We start from the raw sequence: 24,033 nt of genomic DNA on the forward strand, positions 1-24,033 counted from the left end.
TCATATAGGTCAACCCCAGGGTTGCATTAAAATCTCTAGTCTTGTTGAGTAATAGGAATTCTTTGTCTATTCTGGATATTAAACCCTTTTCACCTATATTATTTGCGAATTTTTTTTTCGTTCTGAATTGTCATTTTATTCTCTTGTAAGTTTCAGCTTTTAAATATAAGTCTTTGATTCATTTTGAATTAATTTTTGTACATTATTTAAGATAGGTTTCCAACTTCATTCTTTTTTTTTTTTTTTTTTTTTTATTTGTCTGAGACAAAATCTGGCTCTTTTTGCCCAGGCTGGAGTGCAGTGGCATGATCTTGGCTTACTGCAGCCTCCACCTCCTGGGTTCAAGCGATTCTCCTGCTCAGCTTCCCAAGTAGCTGGGATTACAGGTGTGTGCCACCACGCCTGGCTAATTTTATATTTTTAGTAGGGACAGTGTTTTTTCAAATCAACAGGAATTTGGAAAAAAAATAAAAGAACAAAAGAGACAGGTTTCATCTTGTTGGCCAGGCTGGTCTCAAGTTCCTGACTTCAACTGATCTGCCTGCCTAAACCTTCTAAAGTGCTGGGATTACAGGCGTGAGCTACTGTGCCCGGCCCCAACTTCATTCTTTTATATGTTGATATCTAGTTTTCTCAGAATCATTTGTTGAAAAGACTGTTATTTTCCTATTGAATGGTTTTGGCACTCTTGTTTTTGAAGATTAGTTGACCAAATATTTGAGGATTTATTTATGGACTCTGTACCATTGATCATGTCTATCCTTATGTTAGTATCATACTGTTTTTTGTTTTGTTTTGTTTTTTGAGACAGACTCTCACTCTGTCTCCCAGGCTGGAGTGCAGTGGCGCGATCTTGGCCCACTGTAACCTCCACCTCCTGGGTTCAAGCAATTTTCCTGCCTCAGCCTCCTGACTAGCTGGGATTACAGGTGCATGCCACCACACCCAGCTAATTTTTTTGTGTTTTTAGTAGAGATGGGGTTTCACCATGTTGGCCAGGATGGTCTCGAACGTCTGATCTCGTGATCCACCTGCCTCGGCCTCCTAAAGTGCTGGGATTACAAGCATGAGCCACCATGCTTGGCACACACTGTTTTAGTTATTGTAGCTTTGTAGTAAGTTTTTAAATCAGGAAGTCCTGATTTTTTCCAGCTCTGTTCTTTTTCAAGATGATGTTGGTTGTCCTTGACTTGGGTAGAGTGACGTCTGGTTGGTGCTGCCCATCTCATAAAAACCAGGGAAAAATCAATGCCTTATTTATTTCAGCTTGACTTTTGGTCATGCCTATTCCTGGTTTATGCCTTGGACACATGGGAAAAAAGATTGTGTTGGCTATTTGGGATCTCTTAAGATTCCATGTGTATTTTAGAGTGATTTTTTTCTATTTCTGCAAAAACTGTCACTGAGACTTTGATAGGGATTACATTGAATCTGAAGATCACTTTATATGACTCAAGGACATCATTTTTTTTAAAAAAAAAGATCACTTTGGAGAGTATTGTCATCTTAGCAATATTAAGTCTTCAATGCATGAACCTGGCAGGCAAGTCTTTCCATTTATTTAGGGCTTTAATTTCTTCCAGCAGTGTTTTGTAGTTTTCAGTTATGAGTCTTGCTGTCCATGGTTAAATTCATTTCTTAGTATTTTATTCTTTTTTGATTTTATTATAAATGAAATTGTTAGCTATGCACAGTGGTTTATGCCTGTAATCTCAGCACTTTGGGAGGCTGAGATGGGAGGATTGCTTGAGCATGAGAGTTCGAGACCAGCCTAGGCAACATAGTAAGACTTCATCTCTACGAAAAATGAACGTGAGCATGGTGGCTCACACCTGTATCCCAGCTACTTAGGAGGCTGAGGTGGGAAGATTACTTGCTGCAGTGAGCCAAGATTGCACCACTGCACTGCAGCCTGGGTGACAGAGAGACCCTTGTCTCCAAAAAAAAAAAAAAATTATTTCCTGAATTTTCTTTTTGGATTTTTTATTACTAGTTTATAGAATAAGTTGTATAACTTATTATTTTTGTATGTTGATTTTGTATCTCTCAACTTTGCAGAATTTGTTATTTTGTGGATTTTAGTACTTTTTTTGATCCCCACATGATGGCAGAGGATCAAATGAGATGCATGTGAGAACTGTTGTAAAGCAGAAGTTCTATGTATGTCAGAGTCATGATTTCTGGTACATGATGCAACATGTAAAACCAGGTGACTGGTAGGTTTGAGATCAGGGATCCCAAATTCGATACTTTATTAGGCCATAGGGGCTTTGTTTTTTGTTTTAGTTACTTACTTTTGAATAGTTAATAAATACACAGTGAAAAACATTGAAAAGCCATAAAAAGTATATAGTAAAAAGTAAACCTCCGAATTCTGTCCGTTAGTCACCAAGTTTTCCCTCCCAACAGCAACTCTAGCATAGTTTCTTATGCATCTTCCCAGAGATATTCATGTTATACACAAGCAAAACATGTATATCTATACATATATATGTCAACACAGACACACATACACATATGATATTTTACATGAACTGCCATCCTTAAAGGCATTTGAGTTTGCCCCTCAGCTTATGCTATAGTTATGTAACCTAGCATGAAGGCCTGTCATAATTATTTTATGTATTATATATTAATATTTGCTTTAATCATTTTCTTTTCAGTTTTGATGAAGCAAGAGCACAGAGAAGAGATTGATTTGTCTTCAGTTCCATCTTTGCCTGTGCCTCATCCTGCTCAGACCCAGAGGCCTTCTTCTGATTCAGAGCGCCCACACGACAGTGTACTGTCAACACAGAGAAGTTTAGTTTGTTCCATCCCACAAACATATGCATCCATGGTGACCTCATCCCATCTGCCACAGTTACAGTGTAGAGATGAGAGTGCTAGTAAAGAACAGCATGTGATTCCTTCTCCAGTTGTACACCAGCCTTTTCAAGTCACACCAACACCTCCTGTGGGATCTTCCTATCAGCCTATGCAAACTAATACTGTGTACAATGGACCAACTTGTCTTCCTATTAATGCTGCCTCTAGTCAAGAATTTGATTCAGTTTTGTTTCAGCAGGATGCAACTCTTCCTAGTTTAGTGAATCTTGGCTGTCAACCACTGTCATCCATACCATTTCATTCTTCAAATTCAGGCTCAACAGGACATCTCTTAGCACATACACCTCATTCTGTGCATACCCTGCCTCATCTGCAATCAATGGGATATCATTGTTCAAATACAGGACAAAGATCTCTTTCTTCTCCAGTGGCTGACCAGATCACAGGTCAGACTTCTTCTCAGTTGCAACCTGTTACATATGGTCCTTCACATTCAGGGTCTGCTGCAACAGCCTCCCCAGCAGCTTCTCATCCCTTGGCTAGTTCACCACTTTCTGGGCCACCATCTCCTCAGCTTCAGCCCATGTCTTACCAGTCTCCTAGCTCAGGAACTGCCTCATTACCGTCTCCAGCCACCAGAATGCATTCTGGACAGCGCTCAACTCAAGCACAAAATACAGGCCAGGGGGGTCTTTCTGCACCTTCATCGTTAATATGTCACAGTTTGTGTGATCCAGCTTCATTTCCACCTGACGGGGCAACTGTGAGCATTAAACCTGAACCAGAAGATCAGGAGCCTAACTTTGCAACCATTGGTCTGCAGGACATCACTTTAGATGATGGTAAGTTCATCTGTGGTATGTTCTTGAAGTAGTGAAGATTCAGGAACTTTATTCTCCCAAGTGTCATAAAAAAGTTATTATGGATTGCTTATTGGCATTTGTTTGGGCCTTTAAATAAGTTGTTATTAGAAATATATGTTAATATATAACTTTGAGGATAGCTATGAAAATCCATGCCTTAGCATCCATTTTACCACTAATATCTGTTGCTGAATAGGGCATCTTTTCTTCCAGAATATATAGTGAGATCACAGTGTCTAAACAATGGAATTCAAGGCCGTTAATTCCATAAACATTGCTGAATGCTGTCCTTTTGCAAGATGGAGCTAGATGCTGGGAATATGAAGGATGTATAAGACAGAGTTCTTGGCCGGGCATGGTGGCCCACGCCTCAAATCCCAGCACTTTGGGAGGCCAAGGCAGGTGGATCACTTGAGGTCAGGAGGTCAAGACCAGCCTGGCCAACATGGTGAAACCCCATCTCCACTAAAAATTAAAAAAAAAAATTAGCCAGGCGTGGTGGCACATGCCTGTAATCCCAGCTACTCAGGAGGCTGAGGCAGGAGAATTGCTTGAACCTGGGAGGCGGAGGTTGCAGTGAGCTGGGATTGTGCCACTGCACTATAGCCTAGGTGATAGAGCGAGACTCCATCTCAAAAAAAAAGAGTTCTTATCCTTGAGGAGATTTACACAAGTTAAGAACCTGTACCCTGACAGCTTGCTGAGTCAGTCAGTGGTATTGGTACAAGATGCGACTAGTTTACTACTGCTGCTGTAGTTGTTGGCACAGGATAAAAAGAAGCTATATATATAAACATAGCAAGTTGGTATGGAAATTTCTGCTTTTGTGAGATCAGTAAATTAGAGAATCATGAATATTTAGTCAATAATTAAAAATTGTCCAAGATAGGATTTTAAGATAACAGTTTTAGAATTTATTCTTGGCTTTATCATATATATGATAGTGAAATTCAGTCTAAATAGGAATTCAGTGAAAGCTACCTAGAGCCGTTGTCCAATATAAAAATTGTAGGGCTAGGCACAGTGGCTCACACCCGTAATCCCAACACTTTGGGAGGCCAGGGCAGTTGGATCACCTGAGATCAGGAATTCAAGACCAGCCTGGCCAACATGGTGAAACCCCATCTCTACTAAAGATAAAAAAATTAGCTGGTTGTGGTGGTGGGCACCTGTAATCCCAGTTACTAGGGAGGCAGAGGCAGGAAAATCGCATGAATCCAGGAGATGGAGGTTGCAGTGAGCCAAGATCGCGCCTTTGGACTCCAGTTTGGATGACAAGAGCAAAACTCCGTCTCTCAAAAAAAAAAAAAAAAAAAAAAAATTGTAAAGATTCTGAAACATGGATATAGAATTTTAGCTTTCTCTCTGATTCTGTATTAATTCACTCTAGGAAAATAATTGTAGATTAACCATCTCCTTTTACAGATCTGGAGAGACTGAGTTTACTACTTAGTTGCAAAGCTGGTATTCCAACTCCCAAGCACAAGGGGCAAGGAAGGTAAATGAGATTTAGCATCCCATCTTCTGGGACTTTCCAGTCAGACTAGTATATAACTGGTTACTTACACAGTGTAGTGGGGTCTAAGTCTCTATAAGCAAGGTATAAAAGAAACACATTAAGAGATTAACAGACAAGAGGCTGGGCACAGTGGATCATGCCTGTAATCCCAGCACTTTGGGAGGCTAAGGCATGCAGATCACCTGAGGTCAGGAGTTTGAGACCAGCCTGGCCAACCTGGTGAAACCCAGTCTCTACTAAAAATCTAAAAATTAGCCGGGTGTGGTAGTATGCACCTGTAATCCCAGCTATTCAGGAGGCTGAGGCAGGAAAATCATTTGAACCCAGGAGGTGGAGGTTGCAGTGAGCCAGGATGGCACCATTGCTCTTTACCATGGGTGACAAGAGCAAAGATCCATCTCAAAAAAAAAAAAAAAAAAAACAGACCAGGAGCTGTAGTGCATGTAGTGCATGCCTGTAATTCCAGCACTTTGGAAAGCTGAGGTGGGTGGATCACTTGAGCCCAGGAGTTGAAGACCAGCCTGGGCGACATGGCAGAACCTCATGTCTACAAAACAAAATACCAAAAATTAGCCAGACGTAGTGGTGTGGGCCTGTAGTCCTAGCTATTCTGGAGGCTGAGGTGGGAGGATCACCTGAGCTGGTGAGCTGTGATCATGCCACTGCACTCCAGCTTGGGTGACAGAGTGAGATCCTGCCTCAAATAACAAAAAAGATCAGCAGAGATATGTAACAGATTTCACAGGAAGGATTCAGTGCAGCTTCTGTGAGTAGGTGACATTTGAGCCAAGTTTTTGAGGATGAATATAGTTGGCTGTCTGTATGCATGGGTTCCACACCTTGGATTCAACCATCTATGGATTGAAAATATTTAGGGGAAAGAAAATGGTTGGTTGCATCTGTACTGAACATGTACATACAGACTTTTTTTCTTTATTCCCTAAACAGTATAATATTACAACAGTTGCCATAGCATTTACATTGTACTTGGTATTATAAATAATCTAGATAGGATTTAAAGGGAGGATGTGGGTAGATTATTTGCAAATACTACACCATTTTATATAAGGGATTTGCACATTCATGGATTTTGGTATGGGGGACTTGTAAAACCAGTCCCCATGGGCATAGTCATTTCTCAGGACTGCCTGTGTACAATCAAACCATGCATGCTCAAGTTCCACGGTCACCCCGTGGAACTCACATTTAAGAAAAGCAGCTGTGGTCTCAGTGCTTTTGGAGGCCAAGGTAGACAGATTACTTGAGGCTAGGAGTTTGAGACCAGCCTGGGCAACATAGCAAGACCTCATCTCTACCAAAAATCCCCTCAAAAATTAGCTGGGTGTCATGTTACGTGCCGGTAGTCCTAGCTACTAGGAAGACTAAAGTGGGAGAATCACTTGAGCCCAGGAGTTCGAGGCTGTAGTGAGCTGATCACATGCTATTGCACCTCCAGCCTGGGTAGCAAAGTGAGACCCTGTCTCTAAAAAAATTAAAAAGTCAGCCCTCCACATATGCAGATTTCACATTCAAGAATATTATTTTTTAGATCCATGTTTGATTGAAATCTGTGTATGTGAAGGGCTGTAAAATCTGTGTGTAAGTGGACCCAGGCAGCTCAAAGCTGTGTGGTTCAGGGTTACCTGAGTATGTTTTCAGTAAATGAAGATCGGGGCACATCAGATAATATAGCAGAAATAGAGAAGGATATGTTTGTTAGGGAAGGATATGTCTGTGGTAGGGTGAGGTATGGCATAGGGGTGGGGGATGGGGGTGATTGGTATATTACGGTACAGGATGGTTTTAAAGCCATGAGGGGACATGCCAGGTCATTTGTGTGTAAACAGAAGGTGTATGTGTAAACTAGAGCAACACCAAAAATTTGCATAGCATTTTTCTATATATTATGTAATCCTTACCTTTCCTCAAACTCTGAGGTAGATAGTGACATTTACGGAGTTGGACTTTTGAAAGATCACACAAGTAGTAAGCAGCAGAGCTGAGACTGGATCAGTCCAGTCTTTTTCTTGTGGCACTATAGCTGCCTCCCAGATACAGCAGGCCATGGTGGTTAGAATAGAACTGTGTACCAAACGTAATCCTTCAAGGCTTTTCTAATTCCTGGAGAATATTCTCCAGAAATGCGTGTGCAGAATTTCACTGCGTTAACCCATGTTCACAACTACATCTGACCTGTCACACTGTGTTGGGAGTACTTGAGGATTCTGGTATTTAAGCATTTTGCCTTGTTCTTTGCACAGCTGGCATAAGTGTCACTCCCTACTTAATGATGAAGCCAAGAGGTAGAGAGCAGGCTGCTACTTTTATGCAAAACAGATTTGAAATAAAGGCTTCTGCAAATATTGGCTTTTAAAATGTTGCTTGTTCTTCTTTTAGCAGTTTTAAACTAACTCTTCACATTGCTTTTCACCCTGAAACAAAGAGTGAGACCTTGTGTCACTCATTTGTGATATAACTGAAGATAGGAGATTTATTGAGTGGATCTTTAAGGGCATTTCAGCTCATTTATTTTAACCAATGAAGATATTTTTACCTTCTAAAAAGAGCCCAAAGCTAGAACCTACTCTTTCTAGTTTACCACAAGTTGAGAGATTTAGGGGAGGAGGGTAGGATAGACAACAAATGAGAATTTCTAGAAAAATTCTGTGATAATTTACTTCATTGTTTGATTATATGAAGATTTGTTGCAAAAACAGAAGATCTAGAAAGGTGAGGTCTGTAAGGGCAGCTGTAAAAGCAATTTTAGTTTTTCTCCATTTATGTAGGGCATACAAGCAAGAAAAGGTCTGGGTGTGGTGGCTCACACCTGTTATCCCAGCACTTTGGGAGGCCGAGGTAGGTGAATCACCTGAGGTCAGGGGTTCGAGACCAGCCTGGTCAACATGATGATACCCTGTCTCTACTAAAAATACAAAAAAAAAAAAAAATTAGCCAGGGATGGTGGTGGGCACCTGTAGTCCCAGCTACTCTGGAGGCTGAGGCAGGAGATTGCTTGAACCCGGGAGGTAGAGGTTGCAGTGAACTGAGATCTGTGCCATTGCACTCGACAACACTCCGTCTCAAAAAAAAAAGAAAAGCTCAAGAGTTTGAGCCCAGCCCAGACAACATGGCAGAACCCTGTCTGGAAAAATTACAAAAGTTAGCTGGGCATGGTGGCATATGCCTGTAGTCCCAGCTACTTGAGAGGCTAAAGTGGGAAGATTGCTTGAGCCCAGGAGTTCAAGGCTTCAATGAGCAGTGGTCATGCTACTACAGTCCAGCCCAGGTGACAGAATGTGACCCTGTCTCAAAAATTAAATAAAATAGTTATAGAGCTGGAAAGTATCCTCATATAGCTCTCGTTTTATGGATAAAGCATCTGACTTTTTTTTTTTTAAATGGAGTCCCGCTCTGTTGCCAGGCTGGAGTACAGTAATGTGATCTTGGCTCACTGCAACCTTTACCTCCCAGGTTCAAGTGATTCTTACTCAGCCTCCTGAGTAGCTGGGATTGCAGAAGTGTGCCACCACGCCCGGCTAATTTTCATAATTTTAGTAGAGACAGGGTTTCACCATGTTGGCCAGGGGCCTTAATCTCTTGACCTCATGATCTGCCTGCCTTGGCCTCCCAAAGTGCTGGGATTACAGGCATGAGCCACCACACCCAGCCTGAATTTTACACAGAGTCTAAGGTACTCATCCAGGTTAACACACTTGAATTAATGGCACAATAATGACTAAGACCTGTTTCCTGACTCTAGGAGTTTTTCCAGTATCTGCAATCAAGTTTCTAGTCAGTGTGTTGAGGTTTTAGAGTGGGTGTCAAACAATACATGAAAGAAAATGCCATTTTCTCCATAGTCTTGATTGTGAAAGGGACCAGGGTATTCTTAAGATTATAGATTCTGGCAGGGTGCAGTGGCTCATGCCTTGTAATCCCTGCACTTTGTGAGGCCAGGGTGGGAGGACCATTTAAGCCCAGGAGTTCTAGACCAGCCTGGGGAATATAAGGATACCCTGTCTCTACTAAAAATTAAAAAAATTAGCTGAGCAGGCCAGACGCGGTGGCTCACTCCTGTAATCCCAGCACTTTGGGAGGCTGAGGTGGGCGGATCACTTGAGGTGGGGAGTTCAAGACCAGCCCGACCAACATGGAGAAACCCTGTCTCTACTAAAAATACAAAATTAGCCAGATGTGGTGGCGCATGCCTATAATCCCAGCTACTCAGGAGGCCGAGGCAGAATAATTGCTTGAACCTGGGAGGTGGAGGTTGCAGTGAGCCAAGATCACGCCATTGCACTCCATCCTGGACAACAAAAGCAAAACTCTGCCTAAAAAAAAAAAAAAAAAAAAAAAAAATTAGCCAAGGGTGGTGTTATGTGCCTGTAGTCCCAGCTACTCGGGAGGCTGAAGTGAGAGGAATACTTGAACCCAAGAGGTAGAGTTTACAGTGAGCCGAGATTGTGCCACTGCACTCCAGCCTGGACAACAGAGCAAAACCTTGTTTCAAAAAAGAAAAAAGTGTTATGGATTCTCAGTATTAGATGATATTTTAAAGGCTCTCCATTTTCTTTCTCACTGGAGTTCACACTTTGGCATTCCTTTTTTTTTTTGAGATGGAGTCTCACTCTGACGCCCAGGCTGGAGTGCAATGGCACGACCTCAGCTCACTGCAACCTCTGCCTCCTGGGTTCAGGCGATTCTCCTGCCTCAGCCTCCCCAGTAGCTGGGATTACAGGTGTCTGCCACCACTTATATTTGTAGTAGAGGTGGGGTTTCACCATGTTGGTCAGGCTGGTCTCAAACTCTTGACCTCAGGTGATCCACCGGCGTCGGCCTCCCAAAGTGCTGGGATTACAGGCATGAACCGCCTCACCTGACCACATTTTGATATTCTTTTTTATTTTATTTTATTTATTTTTTATTATTAATGGCAACATGTATGCCATTGCACATTTTGGTATTCTTAATGATAATTATATTCCTCTTTGTCTTTTCTCTAGCTTCTTTGGAACATCTAGGGCCTTTTGAGTTCCAGCTAATCTTGTTTTTTTTTTTTTTTTTTTTTTTTTTTTTTAAATGCCTCCAGTGAGGAATACTCTTCTTGTTTTATGTGGGCTCTAATACCTCTGGAATAATTCAGAACATACTTAATCCTTCTTCTATAATAGCCCTTCCTATGTGTGAAACCTTGATCTCTTTCCCAGTCTTAAAACTCTCCAGCAACTTCATCCTTCCCTCACCAACATGCAGATTTCCCTCTGCTTGAACCCTGATGTTTAAGTTCCCTTTCATAGTGCAGTATTCAGAAGGGAATACACTTTAGCCAGCTTGGTATAGGTTAAGACTATCACTTTCCCTGTTCAAAAGACTTTATCAGTATGGCCTGATGTCAGGGGATTTTCTTAGCTCTGAGGTACTGTTGACTTAGTGAGTCATAATTATGCAAAGTTGCATCCTTTCTCTACATAGGTTTTTGCATATATATATTGGTGGGGGAATCAAAGACTAAACTTTATAATTATCTTTGTTCAGTTTCATTGAGATAATTTTGGTGCCTCATAACAACTTTTCAAGCTCAGAAGAATCCCAGAAGCATTTCTCAGTCTCAGGCTTCCTGGGGCAAGGCAGGTATTCCTTGGGGGTTACAACAGCAGCACAGTACTGATGTTTCACCAAGTGATGTTCTCTTTCAAGTAGCCCCCCTGGAAGGCTGTAATATATACTTACTCAACCAGTTAAGGCATAGTTCATGATGTGCCTTTATGTGTTCTTGACTACCTCCATATATCATTGCTCGTGCCTTTTTGTGTTCATGCGTTTTTTCTTTTTTGCTTCATACCTTTATGTGTTCTTCACTACCTCCATATATCATTGCTCCGCCTTGAAAAGCATGTTCTACGACTATCCAGTTATCACTGAGTTTTTGCTCATGTTAACAATTTGTATGCCTGGAAATGTAATTTTCCATAAACATTTATGTTCATTATGGTATTTATGCCCCAATTTTGGACCAGACAATAAATGTTAAAACAGTTGATTTTATAACAGATACGGAAACTGTCAAGCTGTTTATTTTATTTATTTACTTTTTTTTTTTGAGATAGAGTTTCCCTTTGTCACCCAGGCTGGAGTACGATGGCATAATATCAGCTCATTGCAACCTCTGCCTCCTGGGTTCAAGCAATTCTGATGCCTCAGCCTCCCAAGTAGCTGAGATTACAGACACTCACTACCATGCCCAGCTAATTTTTGTATTTTTAGTAGAGACGGGGTTTAGTCATGTTGGCTAGGCGTAAGCCACTGTGCCCATTTGTCAAGCTGTTTTAAACATTTTAATTAAGATTTAATTTAGGCCGGGTTCGGTGGCTCACTCCTGTAATCCCAGCACTTTGGGAGGCTGAGGCTGGTGGATCACCTGAGGTCAGGAGTTTGAGACCAGCCTGGCCAATCTGGTGACACCCTGTCTCTACTAAAAATACAAAAATTAGCTGGGCATGGTGGTGGGCACCTGTAATCCCAGCTACTTAGGAGGCTGAGGTAGGAGAATCACTTGAACCTGGGAGGCAGAGGTTGCAGTGAGCCGAGATCATGCCGTTACACTCCAGCCTGGGCTACAGAGTGAGACTCTGTCTCAAAAAAAAAAAATTTGATTCAGTGTGGTAGATGATACTGGTGTGTGTGTGTTTTTTTAAAAAAAGATTATAGTGGCCAGACACAGTGGCTCATGCCTGTAATCCCAGCATTTTGGGAGGCTGAGTGGGAGGATCACCTGAGATCAGGAGTTCAAGTCCAGCCTGTCCAACATGGTGAAACCCCATATATACCAAAAATAAAAAAAAAATTAGCAGGATGTGATGATGCATGTCTGTAGTTTTAGCTACTTGGGAGGCTGAGACAGGAGATTTGCTTGAACCCAGGAGGCGGAGGTTGCAGTGAGCTGACATGGCACCACTGCACTCCAGCCTGGGCAACAGAGCAAGACTCCATCTCAAAAAAAAAATTATAGTATTGTGAAACTAGACTATCTTAGACCTTTAAATATAGGCCCATTTAATTTATGATTGAGCTAACTGAATGCTGTTACAACTTTCCATTAAAGTCCCTAAGTTCCCACTTGTCCTCCTTGTTCACAGACTAACAGAGCCACAGCTGCAGCTTTTCAGCAGAGAAGAGGATGCATGTTAAATATAGCCTGACCTGCTACTGTGGTGAAAACTGACACTGCCACTTGCAGGCTTTGTGCAGTAACATGCTGATCCTGAATGTAGGGCATTTGGTAATTCAGCAGTAAACAAGGACTCTAGTCATGACCTCACCTGCTTCAGTCCTGTATGTAAATGACAAGCAGAAGTGCCTGCTTTCAAAAAGCAGGTGCTTTTTAAAATCAAGGGAATGATAAACACAACATTCAGGTGGTTACTTGGATGTGGGAAGCAGGAAACTGATAGGGAGGAGCAACAGAGAGATTAATATTGTCAGTGTTCTCTTGCACCTGTTGGTTAGTGGTTTCACTGGTGTTTGTTTTATTAAAATAAATAAAACAAGGCCAGGCACAGTGGTTCATGCCTGTAATTCTAGATCATGAAGTCAGGAGTTCAGGACCAGACTGGCCAATATGGTGAAACCCCGTCTCTACTAAAAATACAAAAAAATCAGTGGCTCATGCCTGTAATCCCAGCACTTTGGGAGGCCGAGGTGGGTGGATCACGAGGTCAAGAGATCGAGACCATCCTGGTCAACATGGTGAAACCCCGTCTCTACTAAAAATACAAAGAATTAGCTGGGCATGGTGGCACGTGCCTGTAATCCCAGCTACTCAGGAGGCTGAGGCAGGAGAATTGCCTGAACCTAGGAGGCGGAGATTGCTGTGAGCCGAGATCGCGCCATTGCACTCCAGCCTGGGTAACAAGAGTGAAACTCCGTCTCAAAAAAAAAAACAAAAAAATTAGCCGGGTGTGGTGGCACATGCCTGTAGTCCCAGCTACTTGGGAGGCTGAGCCAGAAGCATTGCTTGAACCTGGGATGTGGAGGTTACAGTGAGCCAGGATCACGCCACTGCACTCCAGCCTGGGTGACAGAGTGAGACTCTGTCTCAAAAAAATAATAATAATAAATAAAACAAAAGAAAGCCATGCATAGCCAGTGGTGAAAGTGTGTCATCTATATGGTATAATCATTTATGGGCACTGGGGTGGCGGGAGGTAGATAACACTGAACTTTGTCTTTTAACTGGGACATTGGGTAACTCACGAATCCTCTTTTGGGAAGCAAACATGGACTATATAGACTCAAACATATTTAGGATGCATGATTCCAGAGGCCGAAAGGTCTTGTAAATAATGCCCATGTAGGCTTTAAATCATGGCTTATGCAGGATGGACCACGATAGGGATTCAAGACCTTAGACATAAGCATCCTGGGACATACAATAAGAAAAATTGAATTTTAGGCCTAAGGAAGAAAGCAACAAGCATTTGAGAAGATCTTTTTTTTTTAATATCAAATGTATCTGTGTATCTCCATGGACATAAATAAGTTGTATCCTTTTTTATGAATGTATTGTTTATACCATTTGAACAAAAATTTTATTTTAATCAACCTACATTAAGATTTATATATGGCCAGGCACTATGGTTCATGCCTGTAATCCCAGCACTTTGGGAGGCCAAGGCAGGTAGATCGCTTGAGCTCAGGAGTTTGAGACCAGCCTAGGCAACATGGTGAAACTCTGTCTCTATAAAAAAATACAAAAATTAAGCCAGGTGTGGTGGTGCATGTCAATAGTCCCAGCTACTCAGGAGGCTGAGGTGGGAGGATCGCTGGAGCCTGGAAGGCAGAGGTTGAAATTAGCAGAGATCATACCACTGTACTCCAGCCTGGGAGACAGAGTGAGACCCTGTCTCAAAATAAGTAAAATGCAATAAAATAGTAGAACTTATGTATAAGCTAGGAAAAGTCCAAGAGAGTCTATCCTAAAGCAGCATATCAGAAGTCTTCAAAATAAGTTCCCCTCAAAATGTATGTGTAAAAATAGTTAATGGCCAGGCATGGTGGTTTATGCCTGTAATCCCAGCACTTTGGGAGGCTGAGATGGGAGGATCATTTGAGATCAGGAGTTCGAGACCAGCCTGGCTAACATGGTGAAAACTCGTCTCTACTAGAAATAGTAAAAATTGGGCCAGGCACAGTGGCTCACACCTGCAATCTCAGCACTTTAGGAATCTGAGACAGGCGGATCACATGAGGCCAGGAGTTCGAGACCAGCCTGGCCAACATGGTGAAACCCCATCTCTACTAAAAATACAAAAATTAGCTGGGTGTAGTCACACACCCCTGTAGTCTCAGCTACTTGGGAGACTGAGACAGGAGAATCACTTGAACGTGGTAGGCAGAGGCTGCAGTGAGCCAAGATGGTGCCACTACACTCCAGCCTGGGTGACAGAGCAAGACTCCATCTCAAAAAAAAAAAAAAAAAAGTAAAAATTAGCCAGGCATGGTGGCAAATGCCTATAACAGCTACTTAGGAGGCTGAAGCAGGAGAATCACTTGAACCTGGGAGGCAGAGGTTGCAGTGAGCTGAGATCACACCACTGCACTCCAGCCTGGGCAACAGAGTGAGACTGTCTTAAAAATACAAAAAAGGTTAGTGAATTATTGTTACTTTCTCTTCTTTCTTTCTTGTCTTGTCTTTTTTTTTTTTTTTGAGACCTGACTTTGGGCCTCAGCCTCCCAAAGTGCTGGGATTACAGGCTTGAGCCACCATGCCCAGCCGCTTATTGTTTCTTGATAAACTCAAATTTTTTTGAACACTGTGCTAGTCACTTTGCTAGTAGCTCATTATTTCTTCCCAGCAATCTGTGAAACGTGAACTATTAGTCTTAACGTTTTGTATAGATGTGACTCCGAGACCTTAAGCACATCCCAGTTTTGTATGGCCACAAATATTGGGCAGGCATTTGAATCCAGGTCTGTCTGAAATGTAGATTTTCTCACATGTGTTTTTTTTAGTGTCTTCTAAAATAGCTATAATTAATTACTTATATAATCTTGCCTCTATAAAGACAATAGCATTGTAATTTTCAAATGTGCTACCATGTGTAAGATAGCAAAGCCTGTCTTAAAGATGTATTCTATTTTAAAATTCATATGATTTTTTCAAGTTCCTTCCAAGATGGATTATTCACAGGAACAAAAAAAATGTTAATGAGAGATAAATTGTTTAGTTTTAGGTTCAGCAGTTAACCAAGCTTTTGTGGTTTGGTGCAGTTTTCTGCCTTGGCATTACAAGGTTACTTCTTGCCAACAATCATAGCTTTTGATGGACTTAGATAAATGTACTCAAACAGCTTTTCTCTGAAGATACCTGGCTTTAAAAAAAAAAAAAATGTTTCTAAAGCCTACAGTTAGCCTCTCTATCTGGGCAGGAGAAAAACTGTGAAAGTCTAATTTATGCTGGAAGATAGTATAGGGTTGAGAGTGATGGTTACAAGCATTTTAACTTTACAAGAATGTGATACAGAAAAAAAAAATGTGGTACAGATTAAGTCCCTGATAATCATGTTGTATATTTAAAAACATCTATAGATGATTTTATGTAGAATGGGAATTTTAACAATTTTATTTGTGTTTATTTCTTGTTGAGGGTGCACAGAGACAGGATTTTGCTCTGTTGATCAGGCTGGAGTGCAGTGGCATCATCATGGCTTACTGCAGCCTCGACCTCCCAGGCTCCAGAGATTCTCCCATTTCAGCCTCCCAAGTAGCGGGTACTACAGGTGCCTGCCACTATGTCCAGCTAATTTTTAATTTTTTTTATAAAGACAGGGTCTCACTACATTGTCCAGGTTGGTCTCAGCCTCCCAAAGTGCTAGGATTGCATGTATGAGCCACCATGCCTGGCCTGTGTTTCTTAATACAATCAGTTTTTGAACACGTAATACATTTACATGGTTCAAAATGTTAAAGTTCCAACATTATACATAGTTAAAAATCTGTCTTCCAGGTAGATACTTCGTTGTCCTGTGTAGGGAGAATTGGAGTTACCAGTTTCTTGGCTGTCACTCCAGAGCTATTCTATGCGTTTATAAACAGTTGCACATTTTTTCCTTATTTTTACTAGCATATTATGTATACTAGTTTACACTTTGCAATTCCCATGATATAGAATCTTGAGAGATTATTCTATACTGTAACATAAAAGATCTTCCTTGAAAGATAATTCCTTTTTTTTTTTTGAGATGGAGTGTTGCTCTGTTGACCAGGCTGGAGTGCAGTGCCCTGATCTCGGTACACCGCAACCTCCGCCTCATAGGTTCAAGCAATTCTGCCTCAGCCTCCCAATTAGCTGGGATTGCAGGCATGTGCCACCACTCCTGGCTAATTTTTGTATTTTTAGTAGAGGCAGGGTTTCACAATGTTGGCCAGGCTGGTCTCGAACTCCTGACCTCAGGTGATCCGCCTGCCTCGGCCTCCCAAAGTGCTGGGATTACAGGCATGAGCCACTGCACCAGGCCGAAAGATAATCTTAAAATAGAATATTCCATAAAATAGTCTATGAAATACTTATTTGAATATTCATACCACTATTTTTTGTTTTTTTTTACTCTGCCACCCAGACTGGAGTACAGTGGCACCATCACAGCTCACTGCAACCTCCGCCTCCCAAATCTATGATCTCTGTTCATTTTTTTTGTTTTTGAGATGGAGTTTCACTCTTGTTGCCCAGGCTGGAGTGCAATGGCGCAATCTTGGCTCACCGCAATCTCGGCTCACCACAACCTCCACCTCCCGGGTTCAAGCAATTCTCCTGTCTCAGCCTCCCGAGTAGCTGGGATTACAGGCATGCACCACCACGCCCAGGTAATTTTGTATTTTTAGTAGAGATGGGGTTTCTCCATGTTGGTCAGGCTGGTCTTGAACTCCTGACCTCAGGTGATCCACCCACCTTGGCCCCTCAAAGTGCTGGGATTACAGGTGTGAGCCACCAACCATGCCTGGCCTGCTCCTTCTTTTACTGATTTGTAGAAGTCCTTTGTTAGGTTCGTTAGCTCATTGAGGCATGAGTTAAATATACTCAGATTTATAAATTTTAAAAGAGGGATTTTTGAAAGTCCTCCAGATCTTGCTTTGAGTTAATGGTTAGAGCTGTGAAAACCTAATTCAGTCATTTAACACAATGTTCTCCCATGAGAAAATCCAAAGTTTGTTTAAAATGTAAAATTTACCACTTTAATCATTTTGAGTGTATATTAAGTGGCATTAAATACATTCACAATATTGTATAACCACTACCACTATCTATTTCCAGAACTTTTTTTATCACCCAAACATTATAACTCTATAACCATTAAGTAATAACTACCCATTTCCTTCCCAACCTCCCAGGCCCTGGTAACTGCTACTCTGCTTTTTGTCTCCATGAATTTCCCTACTCTAGATACCTCATATAAGTGGGATTATGCAATATTTTTCCTTTTTTGTCTGGCTTATTTCACTTAGCATAATGTTTTCAAGGTTCATCCATATTGTAAGTATATGGAGAAATAATCTATTGGAACATTTTTATGTGGAATATTATCACATATTACATTGCATATAGAGGAATAATATTCAATTGTGTATATACACCACATTTTGTTTATCCATTCATCTATCGAAAAATAATTTGGGGCTGGACACAGTGGCTCACGTCTCTAATCCCAGCAAGTTGGGAAGCTGAGGTAGGTGGATTGCCTGAGCCCAGAGTTTAGGACCAGCCTGGGCAACAAGGTGAGACCCATGTCTATTAAAAAATTTAAAAATTAGCTGGTTGTGATGGTGTGTGCCTGTAGTCCCAGCTACTCAGGAGGCTGAGATGAAAGGATCACTTGAGCCTAGGGGATGGAGGTTCCAACAAGCTGAGATTGCACCATGTACTCCAACCTGGGCGACAGAGTGAGACCCTGTCTCAAAAAAATAGTCCATGAACACATACATATTTAAAAAGAAACAAAGAAAAAAACCCTTCTGGTTAACAGTAAAAATCTAGACTAGCAAAAAAAAAAAAAAAAAGATGGGCCAGACTTGGTGGCTCACACCTGTAATCCCAGTACTTTGGGAGGCCAAGGCGGGTGGATCACCTGAGGTCAGGAGTTCAAGATCAGCCTGACCAACATGGTGAAACCCTGTCTCTATAAGAAATACAAAAATTATCTGGGCGTGGTGGCAGGAGCTTGTAATCTCAGCTACTCAGGAGGCTGAGGCAGGAGAATTGCTTGAACCTGGGAGGCAGAGGTTGCACTGAGCTGAGATCGTGCCACTGCACTCCAGCCTGGCAGTAGAGCAAGACTCCATGAGCCATTACTCCCAGCCCTATTTTCTTGTCTATCCAAATCCTTTATTCATATATATTTTTTGAAACAGAGTCTTGTTCTGTCACCCAAGCTGGAGTGTAGTGGCACGATCTCGGCTCACTGCAGCCTCCACCTCCTGAGTTCAAGTGATTCTCCTGCCTCAGCGTCCCAAGTTGCTAGGATTACAGGTGCGCACCACCACACCTAGCTAATTCTTTGTATTTTTATTAGAGCTGGGGTTTCATCATGTTGACCAGGCTGGTCTTGAGCTCCTGACCTCAGATGATCCACCTGCCTTGGCCTCCCAAATTGCTGAGATTACAGGCATGAGCCACCACGCTGGCCTAGTTTTAAATGTAGAAATCTTAAGCCTTTTTGGTTAATTCCTGAGTATTTTATTCTTTTTGATGCTACTTTGAATAGAATTGTTTTCTTTTCCTTTTTTGGAGACATGGTCTTGCTCTGTTGCCCAGGCTGGAGTGCCCACTGTGCCGGACAAAATTGTTTTCTTAAGGTCAGGGGTGGTGGCTCACACTTGTATAATCCCAGCACTTTGGGAGGCTGAGGCAGGCAGATCACCTGAGGTCAGGAGTTCAAGACCAGCCTGGCCAACATGGGCCAGCCTAGCCACCATGGGGAAACCTTGTCTTTACTAAAAATTCAAAAATTAGCTGGGTGTGGTGGCATATTCCTGTAATCCCAGCAATTCACGGGGGCTGAGGCAGGAGAATCGCTTGAACCTGGGAGGCGGAGGTTGTTATGAACGAGATCACACCACTGCACTCCAGCCTGAGACTCTGTCTCAAAAACAAATGAACCAGAAAACCCCGCAAAAAAAAGAATTGTTTTCTTAAAGGTTTTTTGGACCATTCATTCCAAGTATATAGAAGTACAAATGAATATTGTGTGTTGATTCTGTATTCTGCAACTTTGATGACTTTTTTAGTGCTTTTTTGTTTGTGTGGATGGATTCTTTAGAGTTTCATATTTATAGGATCATGCCATTCCTGAACGGAGATAATTTTATGTCTTCCTTTTTAGTTTGGATGGCCTTAGTTGTTTTTTTTTTTTCCTAACCTAATTGCTCTGGCTAGAACTTCTAGTAGTAGGCTGGTAGAAGTGGTCAAAGTGTGGACATCTTTGCTTTGTTCCTGATCTTAGGGGAAAAGCCTTTGGTTTTTTGTTGATAATGATGTGAGCTAAGGGTTTTTCATATGTGCCCTTTTTCATATTGAGGAAATTCCTTCTAAGTGAATGCTGTCATCTTGAAAGAGCATTGAATTTTGATAAATTGGTTGGGTGCACTGGCTCATGCCTGTATTACCAGCACTTTGGGAGGCTGAGGCGGGCATAGGAGGTGCTAGAACCCAGCAGGTGGAGGCTGCAGTGAGCTGTGATTGGGGTGCCACTGCACTTCAGCCTGGGCAACAGAGTGAGACTCTGTCTCAAAGAAAAAGAAAGAGAGTTCTTTCCCTGCCACTGTCTAGTTGAGTGGAGGTGGAGGCTTGGGTGCATTCAAGATGCGGCTTCACCCGTAAACCACCACCATGGCCAAGGAAGGCATTGCTGCTGGAGGTGTAGTGGACGTTAATACTGCTTTACAAGAGGTGCTGAAGACTGCCCTCACCCATTATGGCCTAGCATGTGGAATTCGCAACGCTGCCAAAGCGCCAAGCCCATCTTTGTGTGTTTGCATCCAACAGTGATGAGCCTATGTCGAGTTGATAGAAGTCCTTTCTGCTGAACACCAAATTAACCTAATTAAGGTTGATGACAACAAGAAATTAGGGATAATGGTTAGGTCTCTATAAAATTGACAAAGAGGGGAAACCCCGTAAAGTGGTTGTTGTAGTTGTGTGGTAGTTGAAGAGTACTTCAAATGCAAGAAATGAACAAATTAAACTCTGGCTCATCCTCCTCCCCCAACACACACACACACTCAGACTCACACTCACTCACACTCACTCACTCACTCTGGGCACAATGGCTCATTCCTGTAGTCCCAGCACTTTAGGAGGTTGAGGTGGACAGATCAGTTGAGCACAAGAGTTCAAGACCAGCCTGGGCAACATGATGAAATCCCATCTCTACTAAAAATACAAAAAATTAGCCAGATGCTGTGGTTCCAGATACTTGGGAAGCTGAGGTGGGAGGATTGCTTGATCCTGGGAGGTGGAGGCTGCAATGAGCCATTATTGTGCCACTGCATGCCAGCCTTGGTGACAGAGTGAGACCTTGTCTCAAAAAAAAAAAAAAAGAATTTTGATAAATGCTTTTCTGCATCTATCAAGATGATCATGTGGTTTTTGCATTTTTTAAAATTTTTGTAGAGGCAGGGTCTTACCATGTTGCCCAAGTTGGTCAGGAATATGTTTTTTAAATTTTCTTTTGTTTAATTAGTTTGGTATATTACATTAATTGACTTTCATTTGTTGAATCATCCTTGCATTCTGGGAATAAAACTCACTTGGTCTTAATGTATGATCCTTTTAATATGCTGCTGAATTCAGTTAGTGTTTTGTTGATTTTTACATATATATTCATAAAGAATGTTCTGTAGTTTTCTTTTTTTGAGATAGAGTCTTGCTCTGTCTTCCAGGCTGGAGCGCAGTAGTGCGATCTCGGCTCACTGCAAGTTCCGCCTCCCCGGTTCAATCAGTTATTCTGCCTCAGCCTCCTGAATCGCTGGGACTACGGGCACACGCCACCATGCCTGGCTAATTTTTTTTGTATTTTCAGTAGAGACAGGGTTTCACCATCTTGGCCAGGCTGGTCTCGAACTCCTGACCCTGTGATCCTCCCACCTCGGCCTCCCAAATTGCTGAGATTACAGATGTGAGCCACTGCGCCTGGCCTTTTGTTTTCTTACAGTATCTTTTTCTGGCTTTGGTGTCAGAGTAAATTCTGGCCTTATAATGAGTTAGGAAATGTTTCCTCTTCTTTAATCTTTGTGAGAATCTCTTTTTTTTTTTTTTTTTTTTTTTTTTTTGATACAGAGTCTCACTCTGTTGCCAGGCTGGAGTTCAGTGGTGAGATCTTGGCTCACTGCAACCTCCGCCTCCTCGGTTCAAGTGATTGTCCTGCCTCAGCCTCACAAGTAGCTGGGATTACAGGCGTATGCCACCACGCCCTCCTAATTTTTGTATTTTTAGTAGAGATGGAGTTTCACCATCTTAGCCAAGATGGTCTCCATCTCCTGACCTCGTGATCCACCCACCTTAGCCTCCCAAAGTGCTGGAATTACAGGGGTGAGCTACCATGCCCGGATGAAACTCTTCTTCTGTAAATGTTTGGTCAAAGTTTTTGTGATCAGGAGAGGTGAATGAGGTTTATTTTGGAGCTAACAAAAGTGCTTCAAGGAACTAGAAAGATTTCTGGAGCACTGCAAGTTTCTGTAAAGCACAATCTGAAAGTACCACTGAGTCTATCAACTCATAAAAGCTCTCAAAGTGTTTTGTTCCAGGCTGCTTTCTTATTATTTTTATGCTGCTCCACCTGGAATCACATATTCTATACCTTCAAGTCTGTTTTGGAGGATTCAATTGTGGAGATTGGGAAACCTCAAAAAGAATATTTTGATATTATATTTTCAGTCTTTAAAATACTTTGTATGCATTGTAATATTTAAATCACCTCTGAAAATTAGGTGAGTGATCTCAAAGTAATAAGCTTAAGGCAGAAAAATTTTGCTTAAGCAAATGATTTCTGGATTTTGTTTTGTTTTGACCCCTTTAGTGAGGGTGCATTTTGTACAGATTGGCCCTTCCTTTTTCTTATCTGCTTACAAGGAGAATATTAGTTTGTGTTCACAGAGACTACATACAGATTTTTCCTTTCTAAGAAGGTTAGGCCCTTTTGCTTGAAGTTGTATAACAAAGGCCAAAAATAATTCCTTATAGGCAAAAAGGTGAGAGTTTGCCTATTCCATTACTGTGTTTTAGACTCTCGGGACATCTGAATGCTTTAGCCAGTACCGCAAAATTGACCATTGGTGACTCTTTTGTGCAGTGACTTTCAAACATTTTTGATAGCTTCCATAAAAAATAAGATTTATATTGTGACTCCATACACAAAAAATATATACATATACAACTAATGTTAAAGTCTCACAAACCAATTCTTAAGCTTTATTAAAGGGAATGCAGCCTGCTATCTTCTGTTCTGTTTCTTTCTCTTTTTAAAAATACTGGTTTCAACTTGCTGAATTTATTTTATAAATTTCTAAGGGGAGTGTAGTTTAAAAAATACTCCTTTATTATGCAATCAGCAGAAAAATATTAAAAATTAAAAAAAATACTCCAGCCAGGTATGGTGGTGCACCCCTGTAATCCTAGCACTTTGGGAGTCTGAGGTGGGCATATCACCTTAGGCCAGGAGTTAAAGACCACCCTGGCCAACATGGTGAAACCTTGTTTCTACTAAAAATACAAAAACTAACCAGGTGCTGTGGCAGGTGCCTGTAGTCCCAGTTACTAGGGAAACTGATGCAGGAGAATCACTTGAACCTGGGAGACGAAGGTTGCAGTGAGCGGAGATGGTGCCACCTTACTCCAGCCTGGGTGACAGAGTGAGACTCCATCTCAAAAAAAAAAAAAAAAAATACTCCTCCATGACTCCCAAATTTAGCTGTATGTATAGTTTTCTGGGCTGCTACTCTTAGAGAGTTTGATTTTGTGGTTTTAGTTTATATTTTTATAAAGCATTCAGGAATTTATATTTTTATCAGTTACCCAGATAATTCTGATGTAGCCTTAGCCAAGTATTTGGGAACTACTAATAGATCTAATGTAATAAAAACTAGTTTATTTAAAGCTGAGTTTATCCCTTAAAACTGCTGAGAACTATAATTGTAACTCTTAAAGTTATTGCCCTTCGAGTTTTTTTTTTTTTCCAGAGAGAGATAGAGAAACAGGAGAAGGAGAGAGAAAGAAACAGCTAACTCTCATGCTGAGTGAGAGAATCCAGAAAGATGGAATCCAGGAGAGAAAAGCAACTTCCACACTGAGTGGAAGGAAATTAAGAGAGAGATGGAATTTAGGAGGGGAAGACAGGCTTCCATGAGAGAGTGTGGAAGGGGACCCCAGAGGGGAAATCCAGGAGGGGAAAGAGAGCTCCCACTATGTGGGAGGGGATTCCAGAGAGCTGGAAATACCTGCCCTTCGAGTTTTTTAAAAATCATCTAGTACCTAAGCTATCTGAACTCCAATATTTATATTATCTAATAAAATGTGGAGAGCCATTTTATGCAGTGATTGACAAGTAAAAGACAATTAAATTCCTTTTGATTATAGAAAAAAAAAACCAGGCTGGGCACTGTAGTAGATTAAGTTCACCCTCTGGTTTGTTCCATTCAGTAGTGATGTTGTCTTCTTTGACACAGACCAGTTTATATCTGACTTGGAACACCAGCCATCAGTTTCAGCAGAGAAATGGCCTAACCACAGTGTGCTCTCGTGTCCAGCTCCTTTCTGGAGAATCTAGAGGGTGA

The 24,033-nt window shown here is 41.6% G+C and overlaps 1 protein-coding gene and 1 non-coding gene across 9 annotated transcripts in view; both read left to right on the forward strand.

Annotated features, from left to right (window-relative positions):
• Positions 1-24,033, forward strand: part of NFATC3 (nuclear factor of activated T cells 3) — a 150,047-nt gene that overhangs the window by 109,194 nt on the left and 16,820 nt on the right. For 5 of the 8 annotated variants that reach the window (XM_012437341.2, XM_012437342.2, XM_012437343.2 and 2 more), the window contains exon 9: positions 2,664-3,671. In XM_012437341.2, coding sequence (XP_012292764.1) covers positions 2,664-3,671 — 1,008 coding nt within the window. Of the gene's footprint in view, positions 1-2,663; positions 3,672-23,925; positions 24,030-24,033 lie in introns of all 8 variants that reach the window. The other 3 variants (XM_012437345.2, XM_064383199.1, XM_012437346.2) reach the window with 1 other exon arrangement.
• On the forward strand, positions 1,181-1,314 carry LOC135277312 (small nucleolar RNA SNORA48). Its single transcript, XR_010344931.1, has one exon. It is a non-coding gene; the product is annotated as a small nucleolar RNA SNORA48 (small nucleolar RNA).

The sequence above is a fragment of the Aotus nancymaae genome, unplaced genomic scaffold (assembly GCF_030222135.1).
Source record: "Aotus nancymaae isolate 86718 unplaced genomic scaffold, 86718_ANA_hifiasm-v0.15.2.pri h1tg000030l, whole genome shotgun sequence".
Classification (NCBI taxonomy): domain Eukaryota; kingdom Metazoa; phylum Chordata; class Mammalia; order Primates; family Aotidae; genus Aotus; species Aotus nancymaae.